General features: G+C 42.8%; 3 protein-coding genes, 1 long non-coding RNA gene and 2 other non-coding genes across 10 annotated transcripts in view; 3 read left to right on the top strand and 3 right to left on the bottom strand.

Moving 5' to 3' along the window:
- LOC142902380 (protein TANC1-like) overlaps positions 1–12627 on the bottom strand; it is a 36151-nt gene extending 23524 nt beyond the window's left edge. The window contains exons 1-6 of the mRNA XM_076047381.1: positions 12305–12627; positions 11042–11239; positions 8948–9040; positions 7147–7277; positions 4392–4692; positions 3136–3417 (exon numbers count right to left, since the gene is read on the bottom strand). Of these exons, the coding sequence (XP_075903496.1) occupies positions 3136–3417; positions 4392–4692; positions 7147–7277; positions 8948–9040; positions 11042–11239; positions 12305–12416 (1117 nt within the window). The 5' untranslated portion in view covers positions 12417–12627. The remainder of the gene's footprint in view (positions 1–3135; positions 3418–4391; positions 4693–7146; positions 7278–8947; positions 9041–11041; positions 11240–12304) is intronic.
- Positions 7204–14820, top strand: LOC142902417 (uncharacterized). 3 transcript variants are annotated; one of them, XR_012929087.1, is made up of 5 exons: positions 7530–7544; positions 13105–13293; positions 13841–14038; positions 14310–14371; positions 14696–14820. It is a non-coding gene; the product is annotated as an uncharacterized LOC142902417 (long non-coding RNA). The 3 variants fall into 3 exon arrangements; XR_012929086.1 differs by having other exon boundaries at positions 7204–7544; positions 13841–14371; XR_012929085.1 differs by having other exon boundaries at positions 13841–14820.
- Positions 14078–14211, top strand: LOC142878608 (small nucleolar RNA SNORA31). Its single transcript, XR_012924869.1, has one exon. It is a non-coding gene; the product is annotated as a small nucleolar RNA SNORA31 (small nucleolar RNA).
- On the top strand, positions 14406–14538 carry LOC142878652 (small nucleolar RNA SNORA31). Its single transcript, XR_012924912.1, has one exon. It is a non-coding gene; the product is annotated as a small nucleolar RNA SNORA31 (small nucleolar RNA).
- Positions 14821–15372: 552 nt separating the features above from the next.
- gtf2f2a (general transcription factor IIF, polypeptide 2a) lies at positions 15373–21395 on the bottom strand. Of its 2 annotated transcripts, XM_076047428.1 has the most exons (9): positions 21237–21395; positions 20697–20770; positions 20451–20475; positions 20163–20301; positions 19148–19207; positions 16754–16835; positions 16542–16641; positions 16116–16259; positions 15373–15990 (listed from the first exon to the last, which is right to left on the bottom strand). In XM_076047428.1, exons 1-9 carry the CDS (start codon positions 21300–21302, stop codon positions 15868–15870), a joined length of 813 nt encoding a protein of 270 aa, XP_075903543.1. In that variant the 5' UTR covers positions 21303–21395; the 3' UTR covers positions 15373–15867. The 2 variants fall into 2 exon arrangements, with proteins under 2 accessions (XP_075903543.1, XP_075903551.1); XM_076047436.1 differs by lacking the exon at positions 19148–19207.
- A 253-nt stretch (positions 21396–21648) lies between these two features.
- Positions 21649–24128, bottom strand: gpalpp1 (GPALPP motifs containing 1). Of its 2 annotated transcripts, none has more exons than XM_076047416.1 (7): positions 23851–24128; positions 23600–23723; positions 23439–23525; positions 23101–23341; positions 22798–22962; positions 22614–22715; positions 21649–22506 (listed from the first exon to the last, which is right to left on the bottom strand). In XM_076047416.1, exons 1-7 carry the CDS (start codon positions 23936–23938, stop codon positions 22288–22290), a joined length of 1026 nt encoding a protein of 341 aa, XP_075903531.1. In that variant the 5' UTR covers positions 23939–24128; the 3' UTR covers positions 21649–22287. The 2 variants fall into 2 exon arrangements, with proteins under 2 accessions (XP_075903531.1, XP_075903523.1); XM_076047408.1 differs by having other exon boundaries at positions 23439–23528; positions 23851–24121.
- Positions 24129–24146: the final 18 nt, after the last annotated feature.

Below are 24146 nucleotides of genomic sequence, written 5' to 3'. Positions count from 1 at the left end.
TTTTAACAAGGGTAGCGCTGCCACAACGCTGAGGTATTGTATTGAACAAAGAGATAGGAACATCATGAATTTTGTTTTGCGTAACACTTTAAGAATGTGCAGATTATGTAACTTTCTCTTAACCCAGCCACACGTTTGACCACCGTTCACCAGCAGAGTGCGAAAAATGCCTAAAAATCCGCAGTGACCCCCATCCTCCTGACTGCTACTCAAATTAACATTTTCCCTTTTGTGAATAATAATTTTTTTTTTCTTTCATTTTAGACAGGATCTTAAAGACGTTTTAGTGAACATTAGTGAAAATAATATATCCTTTTTTTTAGCTTTTAAAAAAATATGAGACATATGAGATAAAAATTTTGCTTTGAGGCTTTCAGGGGGTCTCTTAGGTTAATCGGGGGGTTCCAAGCTGCCCAGACGCCCATGTATTTCGCACACTGGCCACTACCGTCTTTGGCATCAAATTGAGAGTATGGATGAAAAACTGCGCCATTTTTAGAATAAGCTCGGCTCTTAAGAGCACATGGGACTTGCTCTGGATTACCCAGTACACCATGATATATCCCTGATGCAAAAATCAATCGAAGGCTGCAAAAGCTGCAATTAGGACGAAGGGGAGTGGATCCCTGCAGACTGGAGAATGTGGAACCCCTTCCAGCAGGTAGAGGAGGCTCAGATGGAAACATGGAAATCAGAGGTTACAGAAACCCGCCGTGCGAGAGCCGAAACGCAAACTCTGGAAGTGGAAGAACCTCCGCGGCGAGAAGATGAAGAACAGTCTGCGGCGGAACAGTGTGAGGGAGGTGTGGAGTGGGATGACGAAGGCTGCTGACAAAAGAGAGGCAGGCCAAGTGGCTGGGTGGACTGAGGATGCGGAGACAGAGTCTGGGTTCTCAGCCAGTACAGACATCAGAATGGCTCATCTCTGACTGGACCGTGTTTGCCACCCGCTGTTCCACACTCACTGCCCACCTTTATGTTTGCCTCGCTGTGAACAGCGCGCTCCATTAGACCGAAGCCTCTCAGCTGCACTCGCTGAGCCCCCCAGCGTCCCTGATGGCATCCGCCAAAGAAGGCTCCAATCACTTGAAACCTCTGTCTGCTATCGATTCTCCAACCCCGTATTCAACCTTAAAGCAAGGCTGTGACATTTAGGGCACAGCTATGATCACTTGGTGCAGAATAAGATCAAACCCTGCACCACTCCCTCATCTCCTTTAGTCTCACCGTTTTAGAATTTCTGTACAATACTGGTCATGATGTCATCGTAAGAAATTCCTTCTTTTGCATTACTGTGTCTTGGTCAATGTACAGCCAATAACAATAACGACAATGCGCAAACTATTGCGGTGATCATGGATCACAATGCAACCATCAGGGACAAAAACCAGTGCAATGTATCCAAAGGTGCAATGTTGATACAAGCAGCGTTGGGTCAGAAAAGGAAAAATACAAGAGAAGAAGTCTGTCCATCAGAAGGCTCTTGTGGAAATACATTTAGCTACGTACGTTTAGCCAGCCAAAGTCACCGGTCATTGGTGTCGCCAACAATTTAGTTGACCACCAGTCAGCTGAATTGTTCTTAGGTGTACGCGTGAGTGCGAATGGTTGCTTGTCTTTCTATGTGGCCCTGTGATGAACTGGCGCCTTGTCCAGGGTGTCACCCTGCCTTCACCCACAGACAGCTGGGAGAGGCTGCAGGGTTGCCCACGCAACCCTGAGTGCAGGAAGAAGCGGGTATAGAAAATGGATGAATAGGCAAATGTATAGCAGTTAGTGCCATCTAATGGTAACTAGGCCTACTACTCGCTGATTGCTGTTTTCAGATGAGCCACTTTATCTCACAACATTCTGATCAAAGCTGCAATATGGGGTCAGAATCATCAACTCCAAACAAATAGGCCCCTTCTTCTGTAAATATACATGCCTGTTCTTGGAGAATTTTGAAAAAACACAATTACATTTTTGCGACTTTTATCACACTCGAAACATACACAACATACGTACATGTATGTATCTTCTATTCTATTTCAAACCATTGGATCCCTTTAAATGTTTCACACTGGTCCTCTGACCTGATGCTGCTTTGCATTAAACATGTAATACAAAGGTTGTCTTTATACTGTATATGTACAGACAAATGTACTTTTTTTCTCAAATGCATTTTTTTTTTATTTTATTTTCTATTAATTAACCTTCAGACACACAGTATGACTGACTACACTATGGCACCGTCTTTAGTGTGTACGGGCTAAAACTTTGCCGTCCACGTTGCTAAGCGGCTGGCTATATCTCTACTCTGAATTTCATCAAGAGAGCCTAAGTGAAAGCACCAGATGACAGAGGGAACTGGCAGGCGTTACTGTGAATCCGCTCCTTGGGGAATCTCTTCTTTTGCTCCTGCCACAAATGAACTGACATCTAAGGGAAGAGAAAGAGGCTCGTGCACCAGCAGAGATCGTGACTGTGGAGGGAACAGGGGGGGTTCATTTTGTGACAAGTGGGGGTCTCCCAGGACATTTAGCTGGTGCTGTGTGTATCCAGCCTCAGTGGTAAGTAGAGCACCAACGTGCACTAAGTATGGTCCCGCATCACGAGCACATGATGCTCCTGCGAGGATAAGATGAGGACTTAAGAGAAACGCAAGCAGGAAATCTCTCCCGCGCGTCTTTTTCTTCAATATTTATCAGTCCGTTTACTGATAAAGAGGTCACAGCTGTCACATTCATCTCTCATTTACCCACCTTTGCAACAAATAAGAAAGGAAGCTTTGCGAGTCGCTCAATAGCCTGCTGATTAACGCTTTGCCTCTCGCAGCTTTATTCTAAATTGAGGACATAAACATGACACGCTGGGCTTCTTGCATGCACTATTTATGGCACAGGTTTTTTTTTTGGCTTTGAGTACGAGTAGTGATTTCCAGGAAGTGCAACTCATTAACAAGTGTAAGATGTGGCACTAAGTCAGAACTTGCAGCGTGAACCTTTCCTTTTTTCCATTTCCTGATGTTTCTGATTTCCTCCAGCATAATATCAAACCAGTGTGTGTGTGTGTGTGTGTCTTGTAACACTTCAAAATCCCAATATATTCCAAGAAAACGCAACGTCTGCGTGCAAGAACATGAAGTGAACATACCTGCCACAGAATTTGGACGGGGCGCCATGAGGGAGGACGAGCTCCGTATGTGGTGCTGCGGTAGGGGTCTCTTTGGAGCCGGTGGCGTCCTGTGCTCCGTGATGTCAGTCCTAGGTAAGGCCTCATCTGGCTGGGCGCTGAGATTGTCCCTAGTTAGCCCAGGAGGACAGTCCTCGCTCGCACGGCCCATTACACCAGCGCTGCCCCCCAGGCCTTCATCCTTGGTCAAAACCTCGCTGGAGGCGCTGCGCTCTTCATTCTCGGAGGAACTGGTGATGGTTGCTGTGGGTAACCCCCACCAAGAAAAAGTGGTTTAGATTTGAGAAGGAGAACATTCTGTCTGCAAACCATTTTTAATCACCTGGAACAAAATACCTGAAGCAAAAGAATGCTTCTATTTTCCACATAAAACACAAAAAAACGTTCTTGAAAATCGTCAAAATGAACAGTCTTTCTAGATTTGAACTTTTATTTATATATTAATACAAACTCTACTGAAGTCGGGGGGGGAAGTGTCCTATTTTAAGAGATTCAGACCCATAAGCAACAAAGACAGCAGTGTCCCAGTTTTGACTGGAGGCAGCCGAAGCCTTGAGGCTGAAGTGGCACAGGCGATGTAGGGAAACTAGCTGCAGGGTAGCTATGAACACTTATGTGATGTGGCACAACACGTTCCATCACTATTATGGAAGGAGCAGCCTTGGGTCGACATCGATCACATTTAAGATGTCCATATGTCCACATCCCGCTGGTGAATACTGTTCTTCTTTGAAGATTTCGCTTTTTTGGTCGTTAATTTGTGCATACATGCATGACTCGGGTTTTAAAGGTCCAGGGTGTAAATTTTTTAAAGAAGCCCACCTAATGGCACATTTCATATTTAGTTCACTGTCAGGCAGGCTTCCTTAAAAAATGGTGGTGCAAGATGGCAGCTAACTGAGAGCAAGACCTTTATTGCACTATATATATTATTTTATATATGAGAACTGTTCTAAGAGCAGGAAAACCCAATTACATTTATTGTACTGCGACTATAAACATTTATTAATGTATTTATGGGCAGCGTGTTAAGCTTTCACTATTATAAAAATCTTAAATCAAGACAAATTTTACACACTGGACCTTCAAGTATTCATGCTCTCGAACTGGGCTTCACCAAGTGCAAGAATCAATCCAACCTAATGCCCGGTGAAAGACACAATGGAAAACTGGACCAGGAATTTCAACAAGTGTGCAGCAACTGCAGCAGCTCTCACCTATGATGCCGCTGTCTTTGCTCTCCAGAGTGGAGGTGGGGCTGTGGGTGGGGGGTCCAGGGCTGCTCCCGGTGAGGGCTCCAGCAGCAGGGGCTGGGCTTTTAACAGGGCTGCAGAGGGGCCCACTGGTGTTGGTGCTGGTGCTGGAGCTGCACTGTGGTGAAGGTAAGGACAGGGGCTGAGCCAAAGGCTGGGCTCCAGCACTGGTGCTGAGTGTGGAGGAGGGGCTCTCTGAGCAGGGGGACGCAGTGCTGCAGGTGAACGTGGAGCTGGGACTCCCCCCCAGGGCAGAGGTGTCACACTGAAAAATGAGGGAAGAAAAATGATGATGCATGATGAATGAGGTTTAAACAGAAATGAAGATAAAAATAGCCGAGGAACTCTGCCTGCAAACTAAATGAGAAAAAGAAACCTTCACGGCCCACGTGGTTTTTATGTGTGTGTGTGTGTGTGTGTGCATGCAGTTAATCAGCAATGTAATTTCCGTGCAAAGATAGAAAACCTAGAAAAATATTAAAGCAAAACGTTTCATTTCCTCTCTTGGTGGTGGGTTTCTGCAGGTAATCATTTGAGACACAATGCAAGCTAAAGATAAGAATTGATGTTTTTTTAAATATGTGAAAATGATTATTGCAGATACGTGTGCATGAGCCCCATTCTGGCACTCCAGCACTCCACCAATGACGACTGAGCACATTCTGGCCCCCACGTGATGTCACCAGCTTTGATTACTCAGCTCTCATGTGCGAGATATTTTGGCTCTGATTTCCAGACAAAGAGGCAGACAGAGGAGATGGTCGTCCATCTTTATTTGAATCGGCGCAGACGCCTTTTCTTGCAGCGCTCCAGTCTGTTGAAAGAAAGTGTTTGCCTTCATGTGCACACAGATGAGAAATGTGATGATAATCCCTGTTATTTTCTTTCACCCAGCCTGACTCTCTCACGGCTTTTCATGATGACGCTCGAACATACTATAAGCTTCACTAAACGTCGCCGCACATCCATTTCTCAGTTCCAAACAAAGGTTAAAATGAAATGTGAACACTTTCCACAACTGATGGGGTCTCTGTGTCAGTATGGAGAAAAAAAACCCAACCGAACCCGACGCATCGAGCTGAACTTCAAAATTCAGAATGGATGGAAACTGAGGGAAATTACAAATGATTGAAATGGCATTGGAGAAATGGACAGGACTTTTAGAGACGTGGACATGCAGCACGAAAAGCAGTGTAGAAAAGCCAGCTTGCACTTCGAGTGCTTCACAAAATGATTTGACATCCACCCTGCGGCAAGATTTACGCCACCACTTCCATAAATTTGGTAAGTACTCAAGTTTTTTTCTATGTTTCTGTAATAAATAATACACCAATATGTACTGTAGTTCTTTATCTAAGTGACATTCCGAATGCTAGTATGATTACGACTGAAACGCATATTTAATCATACTTACTTTTAAAAAAAAAAAAAAAACAGAAATCACATCATTTGTATTTCTTCACTGAGATGCCAAATTTGAATTATTTATTCAGATTTCAGAACACAGGAAAAAAAATTAACGTTTCGGTCGTTGAATGTTATGCTTGGCAGGGACAAGCCCACTGAGCTCAAATTTAGGTGTGAACAGGTGAATTAACAGGGCTATATTGTTGTTAATACTTTGTTATTTGCCTTACAAATGAATATACATTTTTTTGGTTTTAACCAAGTTCATGAAATAATTCTTTCTTTAAATCTTAAGGAATTTGTCAAGTACTGCAGCTGAGAGGATGGTTTGGTTGTCCCAGTTTCATCGTTTAGTTTGGCATGAGTCTTTACCTCGGAAACCTTTGTCTGGAATAAAGATAGTTTGCATGTTTGACTTTGATTGATCGATTGATTTGATTGGTAGAGATGATTCTCGATTTTTTTTGGAAGATAGGTTTGTTCTTGTTCTTGAAGGAAGGAATATTTTTCAGATTACCAACCAGCCAACCTGTGCTCGCCATTCTTTCCTCTCATATAGATGTACTCCTGTGTACCAAGGTAATGTCAAAAGAACCATCCCTATGGCAACGGCACAAGTGTCATTACACGCATGTTTTTCAAAGAAATGAAAGGTATTCGTTCTTTCAAAGATTCCTTGTTGCTGTTTGACCAGATGCATCTCAGGGTCCACTCAATCACGACGGGACTTTCCTGTAGCACATGCTGAATGGAGATGAGGCAGCAGAGTAGAAACAGCCCTCCTTGAAATTCCCTTTATAACCAGAGCCTCATCTATCTTGGCCAGGACAACCCACATTCCCCATATGAGCCTTGCTATCGCTGTGAAACTGACTGAATCTGGAGTTCAGGTGGGAAAATGGGGCTGAGAAAATGGGCCAAGGCTGAGCGACACAACAGCACAGGCACTGAGGCATATTAGTGCATACTTTTGACCGAACACGAAAGGGTTAAAGTAATAGGGCAGCCAATACAGGGACTGAGCTCAGCTGATGCATAGCAACAACATGAATAACGCAATGGGCATGGAATGGAAATACGCATTCACCTCTTTTTTTAGATACCATTACGTTTTATATCGGAACAATGATATTTGCCGTCAAAAGCACTTTCACCTACACAAAGGCAGTCCTAATTATAGTTGCAGACAAAATCCTGAGCAAGTTAAAAGCAGAGTCTTGTTCCATAAATCATCCATTTACCCTGCGGTGTAGGTGGGGGTGGGGAGGGGTGGGGTGGAGAAGGGGGGGGCTGAATCAATATGCTGACCTACCTTCTTTTCCCTCCTGTCCTCCATAGGTGTGCTGTCAGTGCCTTGCGTTACGTCTCCCAATAAGAAGCATAGTCTGGTCATCAGTTCCTGGCTAGAAAGGGAGGAGCCCTGCTGGGGCTCCACGTGGAGATCTGCGGGACGCACACAGTCGAGAACACGCGCGTTAACAAGCGGACGGACGGACAGAGGGAGACACAGGCAGCCAGACGAAACCGACATCTGACCGACGCTCTCGTTCCGGCTCAGCTGCCGTGCGAGTTTTCCCCAGCCGGCAGCGTCGCCGGCGGACTGCGAGAGACGTATGCGAGCATCCACAGGTCAGCGCAGCCGCCAGCTGCCCTGGTAATGAATGCACGGACAGCGGCTTCTCCGGTCCCTCGTCAAGGCAGCGGCGAGAGGTTGTGTGAGGTTGCGAGTTTTTTCCTGCACACACACACACGCACACACGCCTGCCAGGTGTCCTCAGTTAGAAGACGTTGTTTGAATTTCAATGAGCTCCCTGCCGATTCCAGAGAAGGAAAGGAGGAGGAACAGAGGAGGAGGAGGAGGAGAGGCTGGGCCCTGCCTCCGTCACTGCTCCTTGATACATCGGCCGACACCTTCCATGTGTTGCGCACATCTATCACGGTTTAGGGCTCCCCGATGCTTTGACCTCCAACCCACGGCTCGGCCAGGGTTCGCGCTCTACCTCTGCCGAGTCAGCCGTCGGCAGGAGCCCCCGCAGCTCGACTCACGGCTCCGACGCACCGAGCAGCGTTGACATTCCTCCCTCCGTTCGCACGCCTCGCCCGCCCGCCCGCCTGCCTGCCTGTGCCACTGCCAGCTGGGTAACGTGAGGCACTGAGTAGGCAATATTAACAGGGTGGCAGGACATGAGCGGTTTGCAGGAGCAGGCTCACTCCTCCTCAAAGAACATCTTTGCATTTTTTAGTCATCACATTCGTTTTCGCACTCCCCTCCGGCATTTTGCTCTCATCTAGTCGTGCTGGCTCGGGCCCTGAAAAAAGGGGTAATAGGGAAATCCTAGCAGTGCGTCGCCACGGCTTTTAAATTCAAGCCAAGCTTTGAGAGGATCAAGGTCAATATTGAGAGCCGAGCTTTGTGTTCCACAAAGCACCCCAGCCACAGCTCCGGTCAATACCCCCCCTTTACACTTGGCAGCTTGGGAAGAGAGGCTGCTGGAGATTTGGGCACGGGCGAGATGGAGGTTGCTCAGGAAAAAGGTGGGAGGAGAGAAAACTTTGCATTTAGTCAGCAGAGCAGCAAGATCCAATGTGGAGTAACGCGAGGACACACTGAATGTCCAGTGCTATTCATCAAACAACATAGCAGTTGCTATTGGAAACAGGAAGCTGAGAGGTGCTTGGCAACCAGGATGAAAGATCCTTCATAAAATCTGCACCGCTTAAGGGTAGCCCTGCGGTCCGAACTGACTGACATCACTGCATTTTCACAGTAAGTGCCTTAATGTGACCTTTATAGCCCAAGCAGCACAGGCATTAATTAGGGAATACACTCAGGTGAAACTATAATAAGACAAATCCACTTCTGACCACCGCATGAGCAATTGCATACACGCTGTCCCTGCACACATAAGAGGACAAACTTCTTGTCCAACAACATGGACGCGTCGTTAGAAACCTGCCACACAAGACACACTTTCCCCTGATGTCTTATCAGTCGGATCAGTCGATCCCCACTCACCTCTGTCCCGTCCCTTTTATTCAGCATCCTTGATCAATACCTGGACGGCGGGGGGAAATGGATGCTAAAGCACACACCCACTCGCTCCTGTTCTCACCTCTTTGGTCTGTCTTGCCACGACACGAGGCAAAGGCAGGAGGGTCTCTTGCGCTGGAGGAGCCGTCCACATATTCCAGCCTCCCTACCCGTCCTTTGGCCACAGCAGAGAGGGAGACAGCAGCGGGAGGGAGAGAGTGAGAGAAGGAGGGAGGGAGAGCATGCAGGGGTGGGAGGGAAGGAGGGATTGAGGGTGGAGATAGAGAGGAATACGAAAGAAAGTGTGAGAGAGTGGAAGAGAAAAAAGACAGCGAGGGCGAGGGAGAGAGAGAGAGAGAGAGGGAGAGAGAGAGAAAGAGAGAGAGATTAGGTTCCCCAAGATGAGATCTGTGGTGCAGAATTTGAATTGTGTCCCCGGAGTATAAAGCAGTATGTACAGAGAGAGAGAGGCGTGCAGCAAACTGTACAGTAATCACTGAGCCGTGGGTGTTTATCTATAATATATTAACATTGCTAATGTGTGTGTGTGTGTGTGTGTGTGTGTGTGTGTGTGTGTGTGTGTGTGTGTGTGTGTGTGTGTGTGTGTGTGTGTGTGTTTGCGATAGCGGTGCACTCGAATCTGTGTGTGTGGGTGTGTCTCAATTTATGCAACAAGAACATCTGACGGTTCTTGAAAGTGACTATTCTTTGAGAACAGCGCAGCGACAGCGACGGGTTCTTGGTAAATTCTTCTTAATCAAGGTTTTCTCAGTGTTGGAATCTTTGATGTGAATCAAATGGCACAATCAAGTGCAGTCCAATATATGACTTTTTCTGTTTTGAGGGAGCGCTTGGGACACAGCCTCCACAGCGATGACTCCTGACTTTGACGTTTCATTTTATTTTTTTTAGGCATTTGCGAAAAGAAAAAAAAAAATCATGGTAGTGCAGCATGCAATGAAATGTAAGAGGACGTTTTTTCTGAATGGGTGATCCTGCAGCAGGACACTGCCACCTACTGCTAAAATAAAGGAGAGCTGCCCCGTAATAAAACAAAACGGTGTGAGTGCAGGCTTTGAGACGACAGTTTCAGCACCACAGTTGACAAGGTCCAGTCCTTCTAAACCCCAAAAAATAAAAAAACATAAATATTTCAACTTTAATTATTTTGACCATGAGAATAATATTTATTTTGGTTGGATAATCCTTGAAAATGCAAAGACCAATACATTTTTTTTTTTAGTGAAATACACCTTTAAAATGACATGTTTCCTCAAATATCGTTAAGTTCGCTAGGTGGCGATGTTGTCAAAACTGAGGGTCTTTGATCGTCAACCCTACAAGTGTTGCACCCAGCTTAGACGTAGAAATGACTGCGATACAAAAGAGAATTCAACCAGTTAAGAATTGAGCTTTACATCCTGCATCCTCGACCCTGAGTGAAGGAGAAGCAGTGATTGAAAATAGATGGAAGAATAAATGGAAATTATTCTATTGTTTTAAGATTAATACATTTAATATATATGCAAATTCTGATCATCCCTCCCCCCCCCCCCCCCCCAAAGCATCGTGCACATTATTTCACTGAACTAAACTCATCATTTATTGCAGAGGACTGAGGAGTGCTATGGTCCTCAAGCTGCTTTACTAATGGTCAAACAGACATGACTGTGCCACCACTAAGTTTGAAGAAAAATCTTGGTCCTTGTCAGACACAAGGCAGGAATGCAAAGAAAAGACTATTGCGGAAAATCCAACCAGAAAATCTCCGTTCACTTTTTACGATGGTTTTAGAACCTGCCACTAAAATTTTCACAGCTGATCACGACTTTAACGATCCAAACCAATGCAATCTCATATTGTCATACTTAAGAAATCCACCCACCTAATTAGCGTCCCTCACCATAAGTTATCTTGTTCAATCATTTACTCTGACAGTCTGTCACAAGGCTCGGGGCCCTGGGGGCACGGCCAGTATGCTCATGTATTTTCTGTCACATGTATGGAACAGCTGAATGCACAGAAGCTCCTCGCTAATCAAGGCGAAGGCATGAAAGTGTTCCATTATATTTGCAGCTATTCCCTGATGCGCTGCTTCTTCTCACTCCAAGCTGCTCATAATGAGGCAAGTGCGCTGTTTGTACGTCACCACCACGTTGTTTGAATTTCAACCCACCTGTGAACCTACTGCACGAATGGGTGGGGACAATGTCAACCTGGCGAGGCAGTATGGGAGACGATGGCAGAGAAATTGACACTCCTTTGGTCAGTCTCTTCATCCTTCCAGTGTCTTCGCCGCAAATATGCTCGTGGAAATGAGAAGGGTGGCCACAGCCGCTCCTCTGCAAGGTGCTGTGTGTGTGTATCTCACCACCTACAATGGAAAGACAGGGAGGTGTACAGATGGACAGGCGGGTAAGGAAGCTAGTAAACAATGAAGATTTGTTTTACATATTTTGTCTTGGAGGCTCGGTGAAGTGATGGTGGGACCGCAGTGCCAGAAGAACTGATTAAATAGATGGGATCTTATATTTCAATCAAGCGCTTAATGACTCCCCCGTCCACCAAATTGCAGCAGCTGAGCCTCATTCTGTATATTCAATGAGTCACGGTGCAGTAGAATAACCAATGCTGGGTGATTGACATGTTTGTTTGTTTTTTTTTAATTATTACTATTATTCTGGGTTACCAACACAGCAAATTAGGATTCAAGGTCCACCAATAAATTTACAATAGTACAAATCCTGATGATATGCTGACAAAGAAGAGAAAAAACAGTTGAGCTATAGATCCTGTGTTCACACTGCATCCCTTTGATGAGAGTGACACACTTCTTTATCACTCTGCTCTTTCTTCCAAGGGCAGAAAATTATGAAATATTAATGGGCAACATGGTTGCTCCAATATTGAGCTCTGCTTATGTTCAAATACTGTATCTGTGCTGCACAATCTTACACATCCACTACACTGTGACGTGTTCTTTGCGTCAAATCAGACAGCGTGGGATCAGCTGAGCTTCCACATTCGCCCACCACACAATCTGTTTCGAGACACAACAAGATGTGTGCTTAAGTTGACATGTTTGTCTCACTCAGATGTATCCCTCCCCAAGCATTCTTCCAAATTCAGTGCGCCCTTAGTAGGCCAGAGTGTTTCTAACCCACTCTAACTTCTCTTGACACACTTAGACGCAAGCAGCGGGACACTGTGTGAAGGACAGAACACACTGATGAACTGGGCTAATTGGAGTGGCTCTACTTATATCACCCAAGAGAAGAAAATCACCTCAATATTGGCTAATGTGCACAACACATGCCGGCAGTCATACAGTCAAAAAACACTGAATTTTACTGTGTGTTACTAAGTTGACATGACACAGTCTTAAAAAAAGAAAAAGAAAATAAAGACAAAAATGGATTTAGTCTGATTTATCTCTCACCTGGATGTCTTCGGTTCTTATTCCCTCCTTGTTTCCCCCCATCCCTCTTGTTTCCAAACACTGCTCTGAACATGGTGAAAGACTGAGAGGAAAAAATCAATGCAAAATCCATTCAGACGTTTAGACACCTTGGGTTCCAGCTTGATTAGAACATGACTTTAAAAAAAAACAACAACAAAAAAAAACACACTGATGACTGATTCTCGTCAAATAGTTATGAATATAAATTAGTGATGCAAATAGACTGATGCCATGTCAAAAAGCTAAAGTCTAAATGTACCTGTTGTTAGGTTCGCGGTGCCGGCATGTCTTGACTCGGTTCCGTAGAGGCTGCTGGCTGGAGGCGGACGAGTCGACTTCGTCGCTCGGAGTCCAATTAAGAAGTGGCTCGATACGTCACCTCGGTTAAAGCCAAGCACCACACGGGCATGCGCGACGTTCACGTGTCTTCCATTTGAGCCGCTGTTGAGCTTTGACTCACTACTTTAACAATTCACAACCTAAATTCTAAAGAATGCACACGCTTTTGTCTTTTTTTTTTTTTTTTTTTTTTTTTTTTTTACATGATTGGACTTTACTAAAATAAAACAATAGAAAAGAAAAAGAAAAAACTACAAACAAGCAAATCCCACAAAAAGTCAAGAGCACCTTGCTGACGGGCACTGTTGCTCCAAATAAAAATAAATAAATAAGTAAATAACACACGCAAACGCACACGCGCGCACGCACGCACAAGCTTCACTACACTTTGCGTCATCTCAAGTGTTAACACTAGATGGCGATAAGGTAATTTCGCCTAGGTTCCCGGAAGTGGGCTGTGACCATGTGACCGGGCAGGCGGCAGCAGCGGTGTATTTAGCCTGGGAGCGGGGAGCTAGAGGTCCTTTCCGAGACCTTCCTTTGAGGAGCCAACAGCAGCCACAAAGTATCTTTGGCCGTGATGGAAGACATCCTCCACGGCGTGCTCACCCCTTTATGTGCAATGTGCGGTAGGTATTATTCTTTTGAAGCAGCACATTCGTAATCGTTAGATAAACATTGACTCCTGACTCAGTCTCTGGATAATGTGGTGGACACGTGTAACGTGAGCTAACGCTAGCGGTAGCCACTTCCCATACCGTCAGCTTTGAGTTGTTTTAAAGGGTTAGTAAATTATGTTAAAAAAAAAAAGATAACCAATGCTACACTTGCACAAGCGCTCAATAATAGTCGCCCTTGCATGATGACTTTTGGTTTGACGGACACGTTTTTATCTGTCGCCTCGGAAATGCCTCCAGTATTTCAAGACGACTACAGCAGAGTTGCTCGCTAGGGCGTTGGTAGACTTAAGAAATTGAAACCATCATGTTCAAGCCTTGAGTTATGAAGATGATAAACTTTTCTTAAATTTTGAACTCAGTCGTTTGTAACTTCAGTCACAGCTGTATTTTATTTTTATTCTATACTTTACCCATTTTATAGACACTCATTTCTCGCACAGTGCCATGTCCTAACAATGTGATGTAGCGTTTATTTCTTTGAATCTCTCTCCTGCAGACTTGGATATAATGTGCTGGCCACCTGACTGAGCCGCTCGGGTCATCATGGCTGTCTAAGCTTTGATTAAAAAAAAACAAAAAACAAAAAAACCGTTACGGTTGTGGTGTTCCTGCAAGACGTGACCACTGGCAGGACACCGAAAGAGGTCGTCCTGAGACCAGGAAAAGGACGGCACCTTCTGCATCAAGCAAAGATGTATGTAAAGTCTTCACAAGTTGACTTAATTAAGACAAGCAGCATCTTTGACAGCCTGGACTCTCTGCTGTGAGATATTCTGGGTTTTAATATTTCAGATGCAATAATAAATGTCCCTGCGCTTTCTGCACGTCTTTTTTGTGACGTCTCGGATTGAATATGGGAGGATATATCTGATATGACCACTTGGTTTTTGTTCTGTGTCTTTAATAAACACAATAATTACATGTGCATAAGATGGTTTATTCACTATGTCACGATGCCTTTTCAGGTTTAAGCCTGGCTGATAAACCTGGCTGAGGAAGACGAGAGCAGTTGTGAAAGATGCAGCAGGTAGGTTTTCATGATTGTGCTGGTTGACGTCACGTTGCATCCTCTGATAGACCTGAAGCAGGCTTCATTGGCTTCTGGGTTTGCATACAGATGCTAAAACAAGTTTGCCTCATGTTTTCTGACTGCTAAATGCAGTAGCAGTACAGGTTGAATTGAGGAAGACATGCGTCTTTCATCGTTAATGACAAATTACATTGAGTTCAGTTCTGTTTTCAGTTGAAGTTTGGACTGTCATTCATTGGTTGCCACACGGTTCAAAGCCCACTAAGTTGCCTCATGAAAATTCACAACTTGTATACTTAAGGTGTTCAATATTTCTTCCAGATTAGCAAAATGCTGAAGATGCACAAGTTGGACAAGTGAAACGTCACTCACTCCCTTTACCTTGAAAAGCTGTCTCTGTTTCTTTGTTGTTCTTGTACCAAAATAATTAAAAGTTTTACATTTGATGTGTATACTCTTGTCTTATATAATAATCATAAAAAACAAACTAGAACCTAATACATCCTTATTTTTACCAGGCTAGTTTAGTCAATCCATTGATTTAAACATTGACAGATTTAGACCTAAGAGCTGTTGTGGCTGTCACACAGCCCTTAAAGTAGCACAACTAGACTAGTTTACAACTTGAATTGTGGCGCTTCTGTTTGCATTTCAGAGCGCAGTGGCAACAGAAGTTGAAAATGTTGTGAATTATGATTAATGGAGGAAAATAAACTTTTACTGGTTGGTTGGCCCATACATGACATTAAGGCAATCCCTGCAGAGAGTGAGCAAATTGGAATGGATTTTACTGTGCATTGTTGTTTGCATTATACATTATGTTAAACTTTTAAGAGAAGCAATGATTTAAAGTGATTGTGTTTAACCACGTGCCTCAGTGCAGTTGATATGGACACGTGAAGGATTTTCCCAAAACTAAAATGGAAGATGAGAATGAGTCGGTCTTAAAAAAAAAAAGAGTTGATTCCTATTCTAGTGAAAGGATTTGATCATTTGAATATTTTTGAACAAACCTTTATTGCATGAGACTAAATTAGCAACAGCATTATTAGTGCAAAGACACCTAATTTACAAGATAAAACAATAGATCCAGACAAATTCCTTTACAACAATGCTGCTGAATTATTTCCAGGTACAACTGCAAAAACTATTCTAAAAGTATCAATAAAAAAATGAAATACAAAATATTAATTGGAGACACACCAAGCCAGTCTTGTCTCGTCATCTGTAACACTCTCCCGGTGCATCAAGAAACTGAACACTGACCACAGTTGCGACTTAAATGGGATAAATAAATTCAAAGATTGGTAATCTTTTCTTCCTCCAGGGGGAGCTAAAGATGTGACAGACAACCATAAGGTGATTGGGCGTCCTTACTCAAAAAATCTCATCCCCAATTTCATCATGTTTCTTTTCCAAAATAAGATAAAAATCTTCGACCTGCGATGCATTTTGAGAGGGGTTGTGTGAATATCTTCTCAACACTTGTAAAGTTATTCATCCGTCTTTTCCTCCCCTTGGTAATGTCTGTATTCTGGCCTGAGCTCCCATGTGTTCTTGTGTGTTCCCTTCACGTTGTAGACGCCAATATCACGCAGGATTTCCTTCAAGTAAACCTGAAAGAAAAAACATTATTCATGATGATTTTTTAAATGATACAAATACTTATTCTGAATGATTGGAGCCATTGTGGCCTTTTTCTTTACAATTATCACCAAAAATCTGAATCGTGGATGCTTACCACCGGCTGTTTGGTGATATCCACCAGGTCTTTGATGTTGTAGTACTGGTGCTTCTCAAAGGCAGAGAACAACATGTCCAACACCTGCTGTTTGTCTGCTCTCGCTCTTTTGCCCTCCTCCTTCTTTTTCCTCTCATACTCAAGCTGCAGCAGAAAGCAGACACAGATCAGTCACAGTATCACATGCAGGTCTGCATTTTCCAATAAGCTTCATACAACAATCACAGTAGTTTCCTTCTTTAATACTTGATTCATAATTAGATTTAACAAACAAATAGCAATGATGTTGCAAAATCTTACACTTAGAAGTGATGTTAAGGTAAGTAAAAGCAGAAATAGTTTAGATCTTGACCAGAAATTGATAAACTATGGTTAATATTATTTTTGAATACGCTACAAAAATACATTTTACAAGCAATTACTTACATTGTATGTATGGTTAGCAACAGGTTTGTAGTTGTTGGTGACAGGACTTTGCAGCTGCTGTGACAATCTGATTGGCTTGGCGGACTCTTCAATTTGTAACCTGCAGGGCCATGACAGTGATCTTACTTGGTAGCCAACAGCAGTATCCACCACTACTCAATCTCGCAGTATCAGTGTTAATCCAACTAAGAGAGATTTCCATGAACACTTACTTTTTCAGCCTCATGTAGCTTTCATTAACAGCAGGTCTGCACTCAGCTCGTTGGACCACCACTCCATCCAAGGCTATTTTGTCTGTGAAAGACATGGTCATCTTATCAGTACAATTTAAAGGCTCCACCCAATAAGTGTTCTGAGCTGCACATTTTAATGAAATGTTCACAAGACACGAAAAAGTCAACGGTGCAGTGTTTCACTGTTATTTTAAGGGCGCATCATCAAGACAGTAATACGCGCCTACACAACGCCTGTGCACTCCACTTGATACACACTCAGATTGATGTAAGCATGGACAGTTTGCTGGCGCACTTTCACTATCAGATCCATTTCTTCTGAAGAGAAGTGTTTGCTTCCCCTACTTGGCCAAGGAACGAGCGCACCTGGCTCTTAACGGGAATGGAAGATGACAGTGTGATTGGTTTATTGCATGTTACCTCAAAGACAAACCCATGATTAATGAGGAGGCGAAAGGCAACATTTTGCACCTTGATCACCAGCAGGTATTGCTTATATTGAATATTCAATGTTCTTGCCAGATACTATAAAGCCACTAGCTACAATATTATGAATACTCGCAGTTACACTGACATGTAAAATCTTGCTATAGTACAGAATTGTGCTCGAAAAAAAAAAAAAAATCAAATCCCAGCGTTCATCTCGATGGAGATTTAAAGAAACCATTTGGCCAAGAACTCACACATGCTCTACTTCAAAGTTCAACACACTGGACAGTGGACTGGATTACATTTTGGTTTTACACTGGTTTTGAGTGATCAGGTCACAAGTCAACATCAAGGTGAAAGCGGGAAAAAAAAAAAGCAATCGATTGGGATGATGAGGGAAGATGCTTGTAGTCCAAAGTGTCAAGCTACCTACCGATGTGGTCTGAGACATAGTTCACAAAGCACTTAAAGCAAAGTCAACAGTGATCCACATCAATATGCCTCTGATTATGGGTGGGGAGGGTTTGCATTCTCCAATGCCATGCATGAGAGAAAGCACATCAGAATTTTTACAAGGCAGGCAGCATTTTCACACTGACCATGAATACCGCAAAGTATGTTCATGTCTTGTTGTGATGTGTAGTTATTATAATTAAATGAATAAATAATTGGTAAAATAAAACAGGATGCATGTTGCATCAACTGTTTACTGTTGTGGCACTATATATATATAATATAGCGCTTGAAGTGCCTGGATTGCAATAAGTGATTTTGTATAAAGAGGTTGGGAGCGAACTGCTCTTGTTGGCCTGCACCTTTGGAGGATGACTGAGGTCAGTAAATGGCAACTTGAAGCACATGCAGGTCCGCATACAGTGTGAACCGTTAATGTGATGATGGTGGAAAAAGAAAATGTTTTCTCAGAGAATTTCATATTCTCCGTTCAAGTCACACAAAAAAATCATATTGTCATGCAAATGAATCAGGAACTCTCTCGTGAGGTGAGTTCCTCACAGTGAAACCATGTTGCTGTATTGGAAATAATAATTCCTCTGTTTTTCCTTTGAAGTCCACACGTGCAGCAAACCAAAAGCAAAACACACTGGACACTGAACCTTGTGAAATTATTAAAAGTCGTAACGCAGTCACAACATTCAATGTAATATAAAGTTATTTTTTAACCAAATAATCAAATCCCCAAATCATCACATCATCAACAAACTGCACTTGAAAGAAAATTATACAAATTATAAAATAACTTCAAAAATGTATGGTATCATTATTGGTCCTTTATCATTTATTACTTTTTCAAATATTTACTTTTCATACTGGGCTCCTGTTGAACAGTGTTGCACAATTTGTGAAAAAAAAAATCTCTAAATGTCCAGCAAACAGCGCAGTTAGGTTTCTATTTACAGCCTCCAATGCTAAAGTTAGCTTTGGGGCTTGTTGTGAATCACAGAGCCCTTTGTGACATCACAAAGGGCTAACTTCCAGAAATGTGAGTTTTACCACACATTTTCTGAAAAGCAGAGAAAAAAATGGGACCCCTTTTCAAGTCTGGGGAGTTGACTGACAGGATACATGTATTTTTTGAAAAAGATGTAAAAACAAGAATTAAATTGAGAAATAATTGGACCTACTGGGATTATTACGAGCTTGCACCGCTCTTATCTCACCACAGACTCCTTCACGGCTGGCTACTGAGATTCAAATTAATAAAGTTTATGCAAAGTAAGAATCTTCTTTTATTTCTCACTAAGTGGCCGATAAGCAACATTAACCAAAAACCAGACGAGTGGGGACAACTTACGTACGGTCAGCAAAAAAACCCATCAAAATGATCAACACTGGAAAAAAACAAAGTAATCAAAAAAGAAAAGCATCCAGCGTGTCTGATGCCTGGTGAAGTAATGTCACTCAGTGGCAAAGCAGAGGACTCACCTGGACCTGACCCTGCCCCAGAACCTAGGCTGCTGCCATCAGATCTCTCTTCTGACTGGCCTACAGGAGGGGAGGGATGGTAAACATGACAATAAATGGAGGAGAAGGGAGGTCGCACAATCAAAACCACACAAGGGTTTAGTCTCACACAAAAACCTTTGATTACGCGGAGTTTATTCTGCACAGTCCAACGACTATACACAAGTGAGTCTCAGCAAAGCAAGCATGTACGAATGAAAAGCCACAACAGAGACACCTGGTTGCACCACAAGTACAAATCCATGAAAGCGCTGAACAAGTACGGAATTTACAGTATCACCAACACACAGACAAAGACGCAGAAAGAGATTGTTGCCTCGGCTTCCTGTTGCTTTCAGCAGCGATCTTGTGAAAGTTTACAAAATATAAGGATGACCACTATTGTCCCAATAGCAGCCAAAATAAATCACACTTATTGACACTCTGGCACGTTAAAGAAAGCACTGCAGCACTCCAGCACCAAAAACAAAAACGCACAGCTGGCGGAAAAAAATCATACCAAGAAACACATGCACAAAATCAAATCTATCATAGATTCATTCAGCCATGAAGTGATTGGTGTCGATAAATTCCAAAAGGAGTCGTTGCATCTGACCAAATACCCCATAAACCAACTTAATCAATTTCACAAAAATATAAAGGTTACAGTGCCAACAAATGACTGCAATCAAATATCCAAACTAGAAATGATCAACAGAGAATGGATGAAGAAAATCTTCCAACAAACCACCACCAGATTTTCATAGAGTATTCCTTTATTTGCCCTTAATAACAGTTGTGTTAGTTAAATTATGGGAGGATTGTAGGCAGTGTTACCACACAGAAAAGCAAGCAGGGCAAGTGAGAGGAAGGATGTGCACAACAAACACAAACTCCACACAAAGCAGGAATTGTACCTGGGTCCGAGCGCCGATAGGACACATCATAGAAAGCCCAGTACCTCATCCTGGAGCAAAGGTTTTAAAAGCACACTCACCGGATGACGTCTCTGTGAACACGGCCAGCGTCTGACCCCCCACTGTCTGCATGGTGAACGGGTGCTCGCGAGGCGCCGACACAGTCTTGCTTTCTACTCCCCCATAAACCGTGAGCTCCTCGTTCAAAGTGAAAGACACCTGCAGAGAGCACAGATGCTGTTTCATACTAAAAAAAACACAATAACAGTTCATTCGGAACCAGCACAATTTCGTCATTCTAATACACATAAATAAAACGGTTTGATGAAGACATGAATGCAATGAATTCTACTTGCTCCCCTACTTACCTCTGCTTTTCCTTGGTTTCCTTTCCTTTAACATAAAGAAAACGAAAGGAGAATTAAACAAGGTATTCCATAAACAACCTTTAAAAACACAGTACAGCAGATTTGTGCAACTAGGCTGTCGTTTACTCAATTATCAAAAGCTGACCTCCCTGAATCCCGAGTTGGATCAGTCACTAAGCTCTCACTGATATCCTCTACTGTACGTCAGTCTAAGCAGTGTGTTTTATTGCTGTTGCTTTCACATACTTGCAGATTCGGAGTCTCCCGACTTCACCTCTGCCAGTCGCCTTTTCCCATTGTTGAGAGAGATATTTGGGCACCTGCAGCGGGGAAGAGTTTAGCTCTACGAATGCTTTTAAATACTGAAAGGAAATGTAGGGAATAGACTTTGTGACCCAAGGTCCCATCGCGACAAAGATGGAACAACAAACAAACAACGTGGCAATAATGACTTCACTTTCTTTCCTGACACTTCTGTCAGCATTAGCTCTAAGTGGTAACATGAGGTTGAGGTTACTAACCTCAACTTTTAATCAACAACCGCAACATATCAACAAGGTGCCATATCTTTGTAAATGCGACACCTTGTTCATAACTTGTGAACAAATGCTCATTTAGACTGCGAACCAGACAATTTACGAGATCATTTGTGACCAGCCAATATGAGCTACAGCGTAGTGCCTTTCATTGTAGCAGAGCATGCTAAGCTAACATCGCTGGTATCCGTCCGTTTCAAAAGTAAGAACGTATTTAGACATTGATATATTAGCGCCACATTATACAGACCTTTACAAGCCAGACACCTGTGTTCTGCTTGGCACCAGTTAGGTCAACCTCTCCCTTTTCTGACATGCTGAAGTCTTTCGATTTCTGCTAGCCTTGTCAACACACTCGCCTAAAGGATTCGTACTAGCGGCACAAGTACGGCGAGAGGTAAGGTTCAGACCAACGTCGCGGCCTTCATTTTGACGACAAAGCCTCGAACACGATCTAAAAGGATTAAAGACATGTTATTTCTTCCTATCTTGTTTTGTTTTTTTGTTAAAAGAAAACGTTTATTCAACTTTGAGATGCAACTCAATCAGTCTGGTTGAACAATTATAAACAAAGAGTGATATCAAATACATACAATCAACACCTTGCAAAACAACATTTTTTAAAAAATAACAAAAGAAAGAAAGAAAAGCAAGTTTGAAAATGAAACCTAAATAACTGCAGTTTTACAAAATGCTGCAGACAATTTATTGGTCTGTATGGACAAAGCACAAAATGTTTTTAGGCTTGTAGACATTAGCATAGTTCTATGCATCTTGATAAACATCTGTTGCCATCTCGTTTCAGTTACAGATCATTCATATCTATTTATCAGTTGTTATATTATGATATTGAACCATATCAACCTGTGCATTGCCAAATAATGGATCGGGAAACCTATTTTAATACCTGTTACTGTTTGAATAACAAGACAATCTTTTTTGTCAAGTAATTTCATAAAATGTATATCAAAGGACCAAAATGAATATAGATGCATACAGACCTTGATATAACTTCTATTTCATTTACCCTGATGCAGTATCTTGAAAATTACAAGTTTTAGTCCAACACAAAAAAATCTTTAGCATTGCACCAAGACACAGTCCCAACAAATGTGCACATCTACAGTTTATTTACACTTTGCTGAGTAGAATTTAAAACCTAAACTATCACATAATTCAACTCATTAGTTTAAAAAAAACAAAAAAAAACACTGTCTTGTCTGAAAACGTTTTTGAAAAATGCCACCATCCATACAAAAATTTCATTTTGCAAGTCCGATAAGATTTTTTTTTGCAGTTTGCTACAGAAACATCCGATCCTTGCTGTGGGAGAAACGAGTATTAAGCTCCTGAGACTTCTTCAGCAGTCGCTGCTTCTGGGCTTCGTCAAAGCGATTCACCTCCAGATCTGCGTCCCGATCAAACGCCTTCCTCTCTACAGGCTTGTCAGCCTTTTCCTTTGCTTTTTCCTTCATTGTCTTTGCGTGCAAGCTCATCAGTGATTCAGAACGTTTAGAAACCTGATTGCAAGAAGGAAAAAAAAGAAACAAATCACCTGAGTTTAATCTGCATGTATTGTACTTTTAAATGACTTTAAAATGTACAAATGTGGGATAATAGCCCTTACATTATACTTGGAGACTTTCTCTGCCATGTCCAAGTCTTTCCTGGAAAATTGAGGGGCTTCATCTTTCTTTGTTTCACCTTTGTTCTTACCCTCAAGGCGTTCCTAAAATTTGAAAAAAGAGCAATAAAAAATAAGGCAGTAATGCAGAAATACGTACGTAAATGAGTAAATTGTAGTTAGTTACCCTGTCCTTGCGCTCTTTGTCTGCTGGTGTGTCAGTCCAAATAGAGCGATCCTTGTTCTCTGGACCAGAGCGCTTCTTAAAGGTTCGAGCCCCCAAGCCAATGTGCTGCAATTCAGGTGGGAGTTCTGTCATCCATGTTTCTCTGGCCAGCACCTCAGGAGCTTCCTGATTGTACAAAGGAAATAGGAATGGATTTAGGGACAAGACAACTTTGCAATATATATGCAACAATGTTGCATATACATGAGAATTTGTATTTGGCCACATTTGGCCATTTTAAAAATGTTTTTATGGTGAATGTACCTCTCCAGTAAGCTTTTCTTTCATTCTCTGTGCTCTGCGTTCAAAGTCCCTCGCCACAGAATCTTCAACAGCTCCTTTGGATGGCATGGGCCCGATCATATCCTCGTCCTCACTGCTGGAGGAATCGGGCTGGTAGCCTGGAGGCAGGGCAGGGCCCACATCTGCATCCTCATCATCGTCATTATCTTCATATGTGGCTCTACGAAATCCAGGAGGCAGTGCGGGTCCCAGCACAGGAGGTCTGAAAGATTGTCGTGGGTTTACAACCTTCAAAGTGAGCAATATCAGTTACACTTCTTATATCACTGTGAGATATTTTGTACAGCGCAATTGATGACCTTTCCGGTGAGCTCTGTTGTTTCTTGAAGCCTGGTGGCAAAGCTGGTCCAAAGAAACCATCATGGTCTGCTTGCTGTTCCTTTGCCCTGCTTTGGAAGAACCCGTTAATGCTTAATATGTGGTGACACGCATTTCTTCCATGTAAATTCCAGAGACGTACCCAGGTGTGCCTGCAGCTGCGTGTGACGTTTTTGCTCTTTTGGCTGCTACCTCCTGGTCACTCTCATCTGAAGAGCTTGACGGTTCTTCACGTTTGTAACCGGGAGGCAGAGCGGGACCAGAGACTAACGTGGACAGAGACGAGACATTATATTTAAAGAGAAAGAGAGAAGGTGGAGCATTGTAAATGGTGAAACGACAGTTGCTTCCATCTACGTCTCAAAAAATGTAAGAATTTTCCTTTATACTTACATTCTCCCTCGCTATCAGAGTCTTCGTCATAACCCTCCCTTCTGAACATCGGAGGTAAAGCGGGTCCAATTAATTTATCAGACGACATGTTCTACTTCGGCTTAGGGAAAACAATTCTTTACTTAAGTTATTGTGTTCCCTAATGTCTATGTGACCCTGCGCTTCCTCTCAAAACAACACAAAAAACTGAGAAACGATTTAAACTTTACCCCGGAAGTAAACAGTTTCAAGCCGGGATGTTCTGTCAAGTTAATCTTTTAGTTAAAATGGGCACTGGAAACAAAAAGAGGGAATTG

Source organism: Nelusetta ayraudi, unplaced genomic scaffold, assembly GCF_046127955.1.
Source record: "Nelusetta ayraudi isolate G7.1 ecotype Tasmania unplaced genomic scaffold, CSIRO-AGI_Nayr_v1 ptg000005l, whole genome shotgun sequence".
NCBI classification, from domain to species: domain Eukaryota; kingdom Metazoa; phylum Chordata; class Actinopteri; order Tetraodontiformes; family Monacanthidae; genus Nelusetta; species Nelusetta ayraudi.
Note: the sequence above shows the minus strand (reverse complement) of the source record. Positions and strands in the feature narration are given on the sequence as shown.

Bases quoted from the DNA above. Each gene is read 5' to 3' on its own strand.
- gtf2f2a (XM_076047428.1), bottom strand. From the start codon at position 21,302: ATGTCAGAAAAGGGAGAGGTTGACCTAACTGGTGCCAAGCAGAACACA. The intron at 20,771-21,236 runs GTCTGTATAATG...TCCCCGCTGCAG, and splicing joins CAGGTGTCTGGCTTGTAAAG to GTGCCCAAATATCTCTCTCA. The intron at 15,991-16,115 runs GTAAGCATCCAC...TTTTTCTTTCAG, and splicing joins ATATCACCAAACAGCCGGTG to GTTTACTTGAAGGAAATCCT.
- gpalpp1 (XM_076047408.1), bottom strand. From the start codon at position 23,938: ATGTCGTCTGATAAATTAATTGGACCCGCTTTACCTCCGATGTTCAGA. The intron at 23,529-23,599 runs GTACGTCTCTGG...GTTCTTCCAAAG, and splicing joins GCAGCTGCAGGCACACCTGG to CAGGGCAAAGGAACAGCAAG. The intron at 22,507-22,613 runs GTAAGGGCTATT...TCTTGCAATCAG, and splicing joins AGAAAGTCTCCAAGTATAAT to GTTTCTAAACGTTCTGAATC.